At 36.4% G+C, this 13,961-nt stretch overlaps 1 protein-coding gene across 2 annotated transcripts in view; it reads left to right on the top strand.

Annotated features, from left to right (window-relative positions):
- Positions 1 to 13,961, top strand: part of TOP2B (DNA topoisomerase II beta) — a 64,736-nt gene that overhangs the window by 21,893 nt on the left and 28,882 nt on the right. For both annotated transcript variants that reach the window (XM_027040930.2, XM_027040929.2), the window contains exons 6-13: positions 858 to 955; positions 2,087 to 2,299; positions 4,288 to 4,461; positions 6,123 to 6,224; positions 6,308 to 6,445; positions 8,072 to 8,210; positions 8,559 to 8,716; positions 8,967 to 9,092. In XM_027040930.2, coding sequence (XP_026896731.1) covers positions 858 to 955; positions 2,087 to 2,299; positions 4,288 to 4,461; positions 6,123 to 6,224; positions 6,308 to 6,445; positions 8,072 to 8,210; positions 8,559 to 8,716; positions 8,967 to 9,092 — 1,148 coding nt within the window. The remainder of the gene's footprint in view (positions 1 to 857; positions 956 to 2,086; positions 2,300 to 4,287; positions 4,462 to 6,122; positions 6,225 to 6,307; positions 6,446 to 8,071; positions 8,211 to 8,558; positions 8,717 to 8,966; positions 9,093 to 13,961) is intronic.

Below are 13,961 nucleotides of genomic sequence, written 5' to 3'. Positions count from 1 at the left end.
GGCTGATCAGAATTTTTATTGAATTTTTTATGCTTTCAACATAAAATTTAACTATTCCTATATTAAATATTACAGAAAAGGAAACCTATGTAGTTTTATTGTGAAAAAATTATTTTCAGAATTAATGTCTATAAAAAACTATCATGTGTAAGTATTATGTCTGACAGAGACATTTTAAAAGCTTAATTGATAGTACATTGGCTCATGCTAGAACTCCTGGAACTCTAACCTGGCTGACAGTTTGAGTTTTGAATTAGAGTACTAATGAAAGTCAGATGTATAATTCCTGTGTATGTGAATTTCTTGTTACATAAGCACCATGTCTTTTGTTTGATATCAGTTAAATTACTTCTGAACTGTTTTAGGACGGTCAAGATTGGAAATCTGGGCTTTGTAAATAGAGTTAAAAGTGCTTTGATCAAAACCAAATGTTTCCCTACTTATTTCCATTGCTCAAGTGGGTTGATGGTTTTTATTTATTTATTTTCAAAACCAAGGCTTTAGGAAGTGACGTAGATTAAATTTTTGTAATAGAGAAGTAACTTTGATAGAAAGCTCAGGTTTTGTACTCATATACACTTACTTGATTATAGGAGATAGCAAGTTTAATTTTTTTGTGATGAAGGTAATGAATCTGCAAAGTGCATATTATTTGTATTATCATATGTGCTAAATCTTAATTGTATTTTTCTTTAAATGAAAAAATCCAAATATACTCTGAAATATTCAATTCGTGATTATTAAGGTAGTGCAGTAAGTGGAACTATTTTGCAACAGATCTGCTCTATGGTAGATAAGTTAACCAAGTTCCCTAAAATCCCTTTCGTTAAACCTTTCACATTTAATTGTTCTTACAGGTGGTCGCAATGGTTATGGTGCAAAACTTTGTAATATTTTCAGTACAAAGTTTACAGTAGAGACTGCTTGCAAAGAATACAAGCATAGTTTTAAGCAGGTATGATAGAAATGTGTCTAATTTTTTTAAAATTGTATTTTGTTGCTTTGCTAATAAGATAATAGAACCTTAGGTAAATTGCATTGATGATGCCTGTACAACTTTTTTTTTAAGCATTAAGCACATCAATAGAGTGAAAAGACTTAAGAATGCCTAGATTTTTACATAAACCTTTTTCCTGTTCATTGAAAGCAAAGTGCTTTATTTAATAGACTTTTCCTTTAATCTAATTGAGCATTACTGGAAATGTCCTTAACCTTACAGATTAATTGAAATGCATCCACTTAGCATATTTGAAAAATTCCTCATCAGTTCATCAAATTCCTATTTCAGAATTCTGTCTTATTTTTATTCTGGCAGGCTTTTGAAAAAGTTTGAAATTTTACATAGCTAAAATAATTTTGTCAGGAAAAGCATCATACTTATTTTTGTAAAATTCTAAATAGTCATGTTGAAGAATTTGAAAGTTATTAACAGCGTATAAAGTTGTGCAGTTCATTTTGCTTATTTTCAACATGAGGTTATTATAATATAGTAGCGTTCCCCCTACCCCCCCTTATCTAGTGGTTTCACTTTCCATGGTTTTAGTTAATCCGCAATAAGCCGTGGTCCAGAAGCAGATGATCCTTCTTCTGACATATTTGGAAGGTTAGTTAGTAGCCTAATACTAGGTCACAGTGCCTACATCATTCACCTCACTTCATCTCTTCATGTAGGCATTTTTCATCACAAGGAAGTTGACTACAGTACAGTAAGGTATTTTGAGAGAGAAAAAGACCACTTTCACATAACTTTTATTACAGTATATTGTAGTTATTCCATTTTGTTAATTTCTTACTGTGCCTAATTTATAAATCAAACTTTATCTTAGATATGTACATACAGAAAAAAACACAGTATATGTAGGATTTGATACTATCCATGGTGCAGGTCTTGGAACATAGAGAAAGGGGAATACTGTAGTAGTGTTTAAATTTTTTTTCATCTCTGATATTATCAGTTTCCAGGATTTGTTTATTGTGAAGCTGGAAAATGGATGTAGTTATGGTAAATGATTGTTTTCATGAGCTGAGTCTTTATGTATTATAAAATATAGAAGTATTAAATATTTAAATATTTTTTCTTTTAAAGACATGGATGAATAACATGATGAAAACTTCTGAAGCCAAAATTAAACATTTTGATGGTGAAGATTACACATGCATAACATTCCAGCCAGATCTGTCTAAATTTAAGATGGAAAAACTTGACAAGGATATTGTGGCCCTCATGACCAGAAGAGCTTATGATTTGGCTGGTTCATGCAAAGGGGTCAAGGTCATGTTTAATGGAAAGAAATTGCCTGTAAGTGTCTTCTAAAATAGTAAATGCTTTGTTATTTTGTGGGCAGCTTATAGTTAAATCTAACTGCTTTACACCCTCAGTTATCTTATAGAACAATTAAAAATACAGCAAAGGATTCTATTTTACCTTCATTTATGCCATTTCTAGTGCTCCTAATTTCTTGGTGTAGATTTTAGTTTCAGATCTTAATCATATTCCTTCTGCCTGGAGATCTCTAATTTCTTGTAGGTAGGTCTGGCAATAAATTCTCTTACTCTGTTTGAAAGAGTATTTTTCTTCACTTTCAAACGGTACGGAATTTCACTGGATATAGAAATAGGGGTTTATAATATTTTTCTTTCAATGTCATTCTGTTGTCTTCTTGTTTTGCATGGTTTCTGATAAGTCGGCTGTAGTTCTTATCCTTCTTCCTCTGTTGGCAAGGTGTTTATTTTTCCCTGTGGCTGACTTGAAGATTTTGTCTCTCTCTCTCTCTCTCTCTCTCTCTCTCTCTCTCTCTCTTTTAATATGCTTAGGTGTTTATATGGGGGTTTCAATTTGTTTTTTTGATAACTGTATTTTTTTCATTCGGTTTTCTGAACGTCTTGGATCTGTTGTTGGGTGTCTGTCACTAATTTTGAAAAGATTTTGGCTATTATTTCTTCAAATATTTCTTTGCTATTCTTCTGGTATTCCAGTTACACGTATATTATACAGTTTGGTATTGTCCTAAGCTCCTACATGTTGTGCTCTACTGCAACAAGTGTCCACCAGCATTCTCATTTAGTATTCTCCAGGCTCCCTCCTCCGTAAAATAAACTTCTTTTTTTATCCTTAAATGAGATAGGGGTGGGCTGAGGAAGGGCTGGGTAGAATTATTTTATTCCTGCTATAGTAATATTTTAATACTCTCCAGCAGTATCCTTCCCCCCCTGCAAATTAAGGTGGTTCTCCCCCCCCCCCCCCCCCCACTTTTCTGTGGATAGGATGAGGGTAAAGGAGACAGTTCTGGGTGAAATTCCCAGTGGTTGCTATTCTCTTCCCCCAACCAGCAGCACCATGGTGGGGAACTTGCTCTAGATTTTCTCTCACCTTCCCTGTGAGAACCTGCTGGGGTTTCTGGAGGAAAAGCCTGTAAGTGTAGGAACCGCTTATGGTGACATCCTTCAAGTGCATCACACACCCATACTGTCCACATTTGTCCTACAACAGTTGGTCAAATTCGTCTATTTGTTTATGGTTCCTTTTCACTTCTATGACATTAGGTAGCTTCTGCCTCACTTAAGCAAATTGGTTAGTATTCTGTGTCTCTCTATAGATACCTGTTTCTCTTCAGACTTAGGATGGCCAGCTGTCCTATGAATTCAATTTTTTGACAGTTCTTGAAAAATCAGTGTGTTGTCTGATTTTCTTGTAAGGGCAGAAATTTCTTTTCTTGTTTTTTAAAGAATTTTTTTTTTTCAGTTTATTTTTCTTTTGAGAGCAAGAGAAAGCGTGAGCAAGCAGGGGCGGGGCAGGGAGAGAGAGAATCCCAGGCAGGCTTGGTGCTGTCAGTGCAGAGCCTGATGTGGGGCTCCATCTCAGAAACCTTGAGATTGGGATGTGAGCTCCTGACCTGACCCGAGATCAAGAGTCAGATGCTTAACCGACTGAGCCCTCAGGCGCTCCTCTTTATTTATTTATTTATTTTTTTAAGCCTTCTCTGTGTCTGAACTCAACTGGAAGTCTACTTTGTCATTTTAAAACTTAAACTTTTGAAAGATTTTATAATAATTCACCTGTCCAGCTGTTCCTTCATAACCTCTCCTTATCAAGTACATATGGAAATGGATTCCTTTTTAAAAAGGGTAGGGATCAAGGAATAGAATGGGGGAAGTCATGAAGGTTTGGATCTGAAGAGTAAGAGCTGTTGTGATTGAGGGGAAATAAAAGTATAAGAGTACCTGATGGCATTCACCTAGTTGAACTGCCAATTTTAAGATTGTTTATTTTTGTTTTCAAATGAATAGGTAAATGGGTTTCGCAGTTATGTAGATCTTTATGTGAAAGACAAATTGGACGAAACTGGAGTGGCCCTGAAAGTTATTCATGAACTTGCAAATGAAAGATGGGATGTTTGTCTCACACTGAGTGAAAAGGGATTCCAGCAAATCAGCTTTGTAAATAGTATTGCAACAACTAAAGTAAGTATGCTAGTGCTGTGTTGCCACGTCAGTGGTAGAACAGTGCTTCATTAAAAACAACAAAATAAACAACAATAACAATGACAAAAAACCACAAGTCTGCTTTTGTGAAATTAGAATTGGCTTATGAAAACGAAAGCTTATTTTCTACGAAAATAGCTGTCTTATAATTTATTTAAACACTCACTGAGCATTAAGTTTATATGTTGAGTTTTTATGGTTGAATATGTTTCATGAATTTAGAATGTTAACACATTTTTATGAATTTAGAGTGTTAACACATTCCTTATTCTGTGTTCCTAGTTTAGAATGTAAAAGAATAATAGAGGAATCTGTTTTGGGATCAGATTGTGGAACGTGTTATATGCCATTCTAAGGAGTGTGAACTGTCTTACGTAGGCTTTTGGATTTCAAAAGCAAATGAAATTGTTCTCATCTAACAGCATTTGTCCATCGATCATAATAAAGTCTTAGGCAATACAAACATATATCCTAGAATAATCTAAAGCAATGATTTGATCATTTGTCACTCTTGTTCAAGTTTTAATTTTTTTTGTTAATATTCAGTGTTTATAATCTGGCATCACTTTCTCAAGTCAACACATTTTGCATCAGTTAATGGTGACATTTTGTCCTACGTAATAGATACCTAATATACAGTGGCATAAAGATGTAGAAGTTTTATTTTTCCTCATTCTTAGTTTTGTACTGTGACTCCCCAGTATCATCAGGGACCATGCTCTTCCTGACTTTCTTTTCTGCCACCCTTAGCATGTGGCTTTCCTTCTCATGCCTTTAAGATGCCTCAGTTCCAAGTTCTAGGGAGAGAGAAAGGGGCTGGGCAAATGCATATACCAACTAAATCTCTCCCTTTTTATGAGGAATACAGTAGTTTTCCTGGAAATCCCATCTGGTAGACCTCACGAACATCTCTGGCTAGAACTGGGTTAAGTGGCTGCCACTAGCTGCAAGGGAGTCTAGATTGGTTAATATTAAAAAAATTTTTTTTAATGTTTATTCATTTTTGAGAGAGAGAGAGAGAGAGAGAGAGACAAAGTGTGAGCGGGGGAGGGGTAGAGAGAGAGGGAGACAGAATCCGAAGCAGGCGCCAGGCTCTGAGCTGTCAGCACAGAGCCCGACGCGGGGCTCAAACCCATGAGCCGTGAGATCATAACTTGAGCTGAAATCGGACACTTAACCGACTGAACCACCCAGGTGCCCCTAGATTGGTTAATATTTTCAATTGGACATGTTGCCAGGTAAAAGCAAATTTAGGTCTTTCAATAAAGGGGAGAATAGTCATTGGATAGACAACTGGCAATGGCTGTCACAGTCCCTAAATTTTAAATCTTGTGAGTGCTGTTACCACTGTCATGCCAGTATTCATTCTCACTTCCATGTTTTTTTATTCGATTGATTTTACTTTGCGTATAGTTTTATGCAGTTGGTTAATTGGCCCTATAACCAAAAATACCTTATTTTTTAAATCCCCACTCTGTAATTCTGAGATTTATCCTATGCCTCTGCATAATTGGGTTTGTAATACTAATTCCACAAAGTTGTAAAGATTAAGTGCTGATTTGAGAACATAATGAATATGTAAGTATTTTGTTACCCTAACTATAGATGATTTTGGATTCTGGTTTTTTGTTCCTTTTTAGGGTGGACGTCATGTGGATTACGTAGTAGATCAAGTTGTTGGTAAACTGATTGAAGTAGTTAAGAAAAAGAACAAAGCTGGGGTATCAGTAAAACCATTTCAAGTAAGTAATGCTTTGTATAGTCTGTTGAATTGTTAAATAATACCAGTTCTGATGTTGACCTATTTTGGGTATGTTTCCAACAGGTAAAAAACCATATATGGGTTTTTATTAATTGCCTTATCGAAAATCCAACTTTTGATTCTCAGACGAAAGAAAACATGACTCTGCAGCCCAAAAGTTTTGGGTCCAAATGCCAACTGTCAGAAAAATTTTTTAAAGCAGTGAGTAAAATTTGTATTATTTTTTCAGTGTGTTTTTATTGAAAGTTGATTTCGTTTTCTTGATTTATTTATTCTACTTGTGATTAGTTTCTCTCTTACACTAACTGTGGGCATAGGCACTTATACTGCAAACTAATGGCTTAATTCTGAAAACTACTAAGGATAGACTTTGTTTTGTAAAACATTGGATTGTTTTGCCAAGAATAAAATAAGGGAATCCCGTAACTAATTGTGTTTTAGCTTTTTATTGGTCATTATCCAGCCCGATTTTCCTCTGACAAATGTAGATAGGTCCTTATAGGACTTCTGCTTTCATCTTTTCTACTCCTTTCAATTTCATCTACTGATTTTTACCTTTATATAGTTTTTTAAAAAAATTGTGGTAACCTCTGCATAATATAAAATTTACCATATTCTACATATTTTATAATTCGATTTTACTTTGTACATATTTAGACTGCTTAACTTTCTGAAACTAGGTGAGAGTACAAATAAATAATGTTAGATTTTTAACTGATCCTTGTAGCTGTTAATAATTTCTCAAAATCTGTTGTATATCGGCAAGATTTATTTCACTTCCTTTGTTTGGCAGTACCATAAGTAAATATATATTAAAGAAGCATGTGTGAAGTACCTTTAAATATATTTGCACTAGGAATATAAAGATGAGTAAATCACAGCCCCTCCTCTTTTGAAGTTTATAGTTTGGTGGGGGAGTGCCGTGTAACTGCCATAGAAATAACGTTATCACATTCTGGTATGGGAAGTTCAAAGGTAGGCTCTCACAAACAAAAACAAAAATTGTTTTTCAGGTTCTAGCATAAAGTCTATAGAAATAGTATTTTTGGATCTAATAATGAATTCTGAATACAAAGGACCCTGCATTAATGCTTCTGCAAATTTCTGCCCTTATGACATTCATGATGAAGTGATTTGATTTTAGATTTTAGATTTTTTCATTTTGAGAGGATTAAGTTTAGATTTGGCAACATAGTCCATATCTCAGACATTCCAGAAATCTATTTCATACACCTGGAACAAACTTTTTAGGATAATGAAAAATAAATACCTTCAACTTGGAGATACTTTACTTTTTTCTTTTTGTGTTAACATCTCGTCACACGTTGACTCCCTGCGTGGTGACACACAATATATAATGTTGGAGTCCTGTTGCCAAACTTGTTTAAAGCATAAGGACTATTCATGAGTTCTTGAATTCATCTAATGTTTCCTATGTATTAATAGTTTTTGTCATAGTGAATTCAAGATTTGTATTTTTGAAGGATATGAGAAATGTCAGTGTATAGAATTTCCCAGCTACTAAATTTATGGTGGATCAGGTTTTACTTGTTAATTTAACAAAATTAACTTGTATCAAAAGCTGTGTGTGTTTCTCATGGAGTTTATTATAATAGAGTTTTTTTTCATATTTAGGAAATTTCTTTATTCATGTTTTTGTTTCTGTACAATAAGCTATTGTATATAGCTGCCTGAGTTAGCTTTACTGAGAGTAAAATTTGCTAGTATGTATCATTATTATCATTAGGCCATATAACTGCACAGATTCCAAGTATTACATTAATTTTAGCTAAGTGTATGAACTTCTGGCTTGTTCTTTGTTTTTAGGCCTCTAACTGTGGCATTGTAGAAAGTATTCTGAACTGGGTGAAATTTAAGGCTCAGACTCAGCTGAACAAGAAGTGTTCCTCAGTAAAGTATAGTAAAATCAAAGGTATTCCCAAGCTGGATGATGCTAATGATGCTGGTAAGGTTCATATTTTTTTTCAAGATTTTGATTTAAATTTTTATTTATCCAATTATAGAAAGTATTCATTTTCCACATGTAGTTAGACTATATGATTTTATGTTAAGAATATAATTTTACTTCATTAAAATTGTCACATGCATCACATCAATTTCCTCAAGATAGGAATTCAATAATAAAATATTCTTAATATTTTAACTATACTATTAGTATTTAAAGTCTACTATTATATCATGTTACTCTTACAGTCTTACTGTCATCACTGTGATTATGAATTTTTCTGGCTTCATTTTTCTCACTGGTAAAATTGAGGAATTTGGAGTATATGTCGTTTTTAATACCTCTCAGGTGGCAAACATTCCCTGGAGTGTACATTGATACTAACAGAGGGAGACTCTGCCAAGTCGCTGGCTGTGTCTGGATTAGGTGTGATTGGGCGAGACAGATACGGAGTCTTTCCACTTAGGGGAAAAATTCTTAACGTCCGAGAAGCTTCCCATAAACAGGTATCTCTCTCTCTCTTGCATATATCTCCACATATATATGATATCTTAATATTTTATTAAAATTGCTGAATTTTTAAATGTAAATTCAGACTCACTTTTTATGTATTTCAACACTTTTTTAAAAAAAAGATTTTGTAATCTCTACAAACTTAGAACCCTAAGATCAACAGTCACATGCTCTAGTGACTGGGCCAGTTAGGCGGCCTTCAACACTTTTAACATACTCTGAATTCTTTTTCTTTTTGCACAGATCATGGAAAATGCAGAAATAAACAATATTATCAAAATAGTTGGTCTACAGTACAAGAAAAGTTACGATGATGCAGAATCGCTGAAAACTTTACGCTATGGGAAGATTATGATTATGACTGATCAGGTTGGTTTAAAGGTTGCCACATATTTAAAACGTACATCTTTTTGAGTGCCCTTTTGATATTTGTTTCATGAGACTTACTTCAAGAAAGTAAAAGTGAAAACGATTGTACGTCAAAGTGGGGGAGAAAACATTTAATGGTACTGCTTGTGTGAAACACATTTTACATTTCTGATTTATTTGGAAAGTGGTGTTTTTGGTTATTTTAAAAATGTTTTTAAATGCACTAAGTATGAGAAGAGTAGAACACATTGTAGTAGTATTATGGGGTTGAAGCCTACCTAAAAGTTGAGTGGAAATGGTGAGATTTATAAGCAAGAAAGATTAATCAATGCAGTAATTTTTTCAAGATTTTATTTAAATTCTAGTTAACATATATTTTAGTGTTGGTTTCAGGAGTAGAATTTAGTGATTCATCACTCACATATGATATGCAGTGCTCATCCTAGTGGGTGCCCTCCTTAATGCCCATCGCCCATTTAGCCCATCCCCCATCCAACTTCCCTCCAGCAAGCCTCAGTCTGTTCTCTACAGTTGAGAGTTTCTTATGGTTTGCCTGCCTCTATTTTTTATTTCCCTTCCACTATGTTTGTCCGCATATGAGTGAAATCATATGGTATTTGTCTTTCTCTGACTTATTTTGCTTAGGATAATACACTCTAGCTTCATCCACGTTGTTGCAAATGGCAAGATTTCATTCTTTTGGATGGCTGAGTAATATTCCGTATGTGTGTGTGTGTGTGTGTGTGTGTGTGTACACATACACACACCACATCTTCTTTATCCATTCATCAGTGGATGGACATTTGGCCTCTTTCCATAACTTGGCTATTGTTGATAATGCTGTTTTAAACTTCAGGATGCATATTCCCCTTCATATCACTATTTTTATATCCTTTGGATAAATACCTAGTAGTGCAATTGCTGGGTCATTGGCTAGTTCTATTTTTAACGAACCTCCATACTGTTTTCCAGAGTGGCTGTACCAGTGTGCATTCCCACCAACAGTGTAAGAGGGTTCCCCTTTCTCTGCATCCTCACCAACATCTGTTGTTTACCATGCTGTTAATTTTAGCTGTTATCACAGGTGTGAGGTGGTATCTCATTGTGGTTTTGATTTGTATTTCCCTGATGAACAGTGATGTTGAGCCTCTTTTCATGTGTCTGTTTCTATGTCATTTATTTCTGTTCAAAGGTTTATTATTTCCCTTCTGCTGGCTTTAGGCTTCACTTGCTTTTCCTTTTCTAGCTCTTTTAGGTATGAGGTTAGTTTGTGTATTTGAGACTTTTTTTGCTTCTCGAGTTAGGCCTATATTGCTACATATTCTATATTGCTATATACTTCCTTCTTAGGACCGGTTTTGCTGCATTCTAAACACTGTCATGTTTTCATCTTCTTTTGTTTCCATGTGTTCTTTTATTTCTTCTTTAAAGTCCTGGTTAATCCATTCATATTTGAATAGGATGTTCTTTAACGCCCATGTATTTGTGGTCTTTCCAATTTTTTCTTGTGGTTGACTTCAAGTTTCATAGAGTTGTGGTCTGAAAATAATCATGGTATGATCTCAGTCTTTTTGTACTGGTCGAGACCTGATTTGTTACCTAGTGTGTGATCTCTTCTGGAGAATGTTACGTGTGCACTGGAAAAGAACGTGTATTCTGCTTTAGGATGACATGTTCTGAATATATCTGTTATGTCCATCCAGTCTAGTGTGTCATTCAAAGCCGTTGTTGCCTTGTTGATTTTCTTTGTCCTTTGCTGTAAGTAGGGGGTTAGCATCCTCTAGTATTATTGTATTGTTATCAATGAGTTTCTTTATGTATGTTGTTAATTGATTTATATATTGGGGTGCTCCAAGTTGGGGGTATAAATATTTACAGTTGTTAGATCTTCCTGTTGGATAGATCCCTTTATTATTATATAGTGCTCTTTTTCATCTCTTGTTAGTCTTTGGTTTAAAATCTAGTTTGTCTGATATAAGTATGGCTACTCCAGTTTTCTTTTGACGTCCATTAGCATGATAGATGGTTCTCCATCCCCATACTTTGAGTCTGGAAGTGTCTTGGTTCCAAAATGAGTCTCTTATAGGCAGCATGTAGATGGGGTCTTGTTTTTTATCCATTCTGACACCCTGTTTCTTTTGATTGGAGCATTTAGTCTATTTACATTCAGGGTGGATATTGATCAGTATGAAGTTAGTGCTATTGTATTACCTATAAAGTTGTTGTTTCTGGAGATTTTCCCTGTTCCTTTGTAGTTTTTGTTTCTTTTGGTCTTTCTTTCCCACTCAGAGTCCCCTTTAATATTTCTTGCAGGGTTGGTTTAGTGGTCGCAAACTCTAATTTTTGCTTAGGAGACTCTTTATCTCTCCTTCTATTCTGAATAACAGCCTTGCTGGATAAAGTATTCTTGGCTGAGTATTTTTCCCATTCAGCTCGTTGAATATCTCATGCCACTCCCTTCTGGCCTGCCAAGTTTCTGGTGGAGACATCTGCTGCTAACCTTATTTGTCTTCCCTTGTAGGTTAGGGATTTCTTTTCCCTTGCTGATTTCAGGATTCTTTCTTTTTTTTTTTTTTTTTAATTTTTTTTTTCAATGTTTATTTATTTTTGGGACAGAGAGAGACAGAGCATGAACGGGGGAGGGGCAGAGAGAGAGGGAGACACAGAATCAGAAACAGGCTCCAGGCTCTGAGCCATCAGCCCAGAGCCCGACGCGGGGCTCGAACTCCCGGACCGCGAGATCGTGACCTGAGCTGAAGTCGGACGCTTAACCGACTGCGCCACCCAGGCGCCCCCAGGATTCTTTCTTTATCTCTTATGTATTTTGCAGATTTTTCCATCATATGTTTTGGTGTTGGCCTGCTTTTTTGATTTTCATGGGAGTTCTCTGTGCCTCCTGGATTTGGATGTCTGTTTCTTTCCGCAGATTAGGGAACTTTTCACCTATAATTTGCTCAAATAAACCTTCTGCTCCATTTCCCTTCTCTTCTTCTGGAACTGCTGTGATGTGAATGTTATTACTCTTTATGGAGTTGCTGAGTTCCCTAAGTTTACATTCATAATCCAGTATTTTTCTTTCCCTCCTCTTTTTCAGATTCATTATTTTCCATAATTTTATTTTTTATATCACCTATTCATTTCTGTGCTACTTCCATCCTTGTGATTATATCCAGTCAGTTTTGCATCTTGGCTATAGCATTTTTAATTTCAGATCGACTAGTTTCTAGGTCTTTTATCTTTGTGATAAGGGATTCCTTGGTGTCTTCTATGCTTTTCTCAAGCACAGCTGGTATCCTTACAGTTGTTTTAAATTCTGCTTCAGGAATCTTACTTATATTTGTTTTGATTATTCCCTGGCCCCGATCCCTTCTTTCTTTCGGGATGAATTCCTTTGTCTTGGCATTTTGTCTAGGTCTCTGTCTTCTGTGTGTTAGGAAAACCTGTTATGATTCCTGGCCCTGAGAGTAATGGCTATTTTAAGAAGAATTCGTATATTGTCCAGGGCCTGGTGCTTCAGGAAGTGTTTCTGATGTATGTTGTATGCACTTGGCTGTTGTGTTTTGGCTGTTCTTTCCCTTAGGTCAATCGGCTGCAGAGTTTCTCCTTGCCTGCAGTGGGAACTGTTTGGACCTTGTCCCGTGTGTGGTGAATTTTAACTAAGTGTGTTTTGGTCTATTTGTTAAAACAAGCTAGATCCTATTTCCCTTAGAGCTGAAGCTTTGCAGCACTCTGTGGTCAGTAGACTTGGTGTGTGCAGTGTGGGGGGTGGTGGTGGTGGTGTGCTGGTCTCCTAGGGGAGGGGCCCACTGTGCTGCTTCTCTGACTCTCAGGCACACTGCCCTAGTGAAAAAGTACCTGCAGAGCACAGAGGGGCGGAGCTTGGTGTAGACATCTCAAGCCTCCATTGTGGGCACTGTGCTGCTCACTGAATTTCATCAGTGCTGATGGGTGGGGACAAAAGGACCTCTCTGTTAGCACCAGCATCCAGGTTAGCTGCCCTCAGCAGGTTACTCTGCTCCTGTGCTAATGAACAGGGCAGCTCAGTGGCACCTGCCGACTCTTGTCCTCTGAGAGGCAGTGCCTCCTCTCCCAAATACACTCCAAGAAGAGGAACTGTCTCTCCCAGTGCAATCCAGAGGATCCACAGACTTCGCTGTTCGCTCCCGACCTCTCCACAGCAGTACCGCTGTGTCTGCCAGGCTCCACCCTGGAGAAAGCACAGATTTCTAGAAATCCAGACTTTGGGCTCTGTTGCTTGTAAAAACTTGTGATTATCAGCCTTTCTCATTTTCTCAGTCAGTGGTTTTGGGGGAGTGCTTTTTCTTGTGCAGCCTCATGTGCTGTGTGCTCACGAGCTCTCGCTCGCTTGAGCTCTCTCTCTCCTGTGCATGCATGCTCTTTCTCTTTCTCTCACCCTACCCCGCTCCTCTCTCCATGATCAGGGCTTCCTCCCCTCTGCAGCACCCGCGATTCTTTTCTCCCCCAAATCACGTCTCGGCACCTCCTACCTTCCATGATGTGGACTCTTTTCTCCCTTTAGTTGTGCAGTTTGTTTTCTCAGTCCTCAGATTGATCTCTTGGGTGTTTAGAATGATTTGATATTTATCTGTGTTCGAGGGAGAGATAAGCATAGGATCCCTCTACTACTCTGCCATCTTAACCACTTAGGATATTGGTTAATATTTGTATATGATGATATAATTTGGGATGTGCAAAAAGTAGGACTCGAATAGTAAAATGGCAATAATTAGGAATGAGCCAGAAAATTGAAAAGGAAGAATTTCGTATGCATCCAACTGCATGTCTCAGGTACTGTAATTAAAAACATTTGTAGAGAAAATCTTCCACTGAAAAAGCTGCTGTATAGTT

This window comes from Acinonyx jubatus, chromosome C2 (assembly GCF_027475565.1).
Source record: "Acinonyx jubatus isolate Ajub_Pintada_27869175 chromosome C2, VMU_Ajub_asm_v1.0, whole genome shotgun sequence".
NCBI lineage: Eukaryota > Metazoa > Chordata > Mammalia > Carnivora > Felidae > Acinonyx > Acinonyx jubatus.
This window is presented reverse-complemented; position numbering and strand designations above follow the sequence as displayed.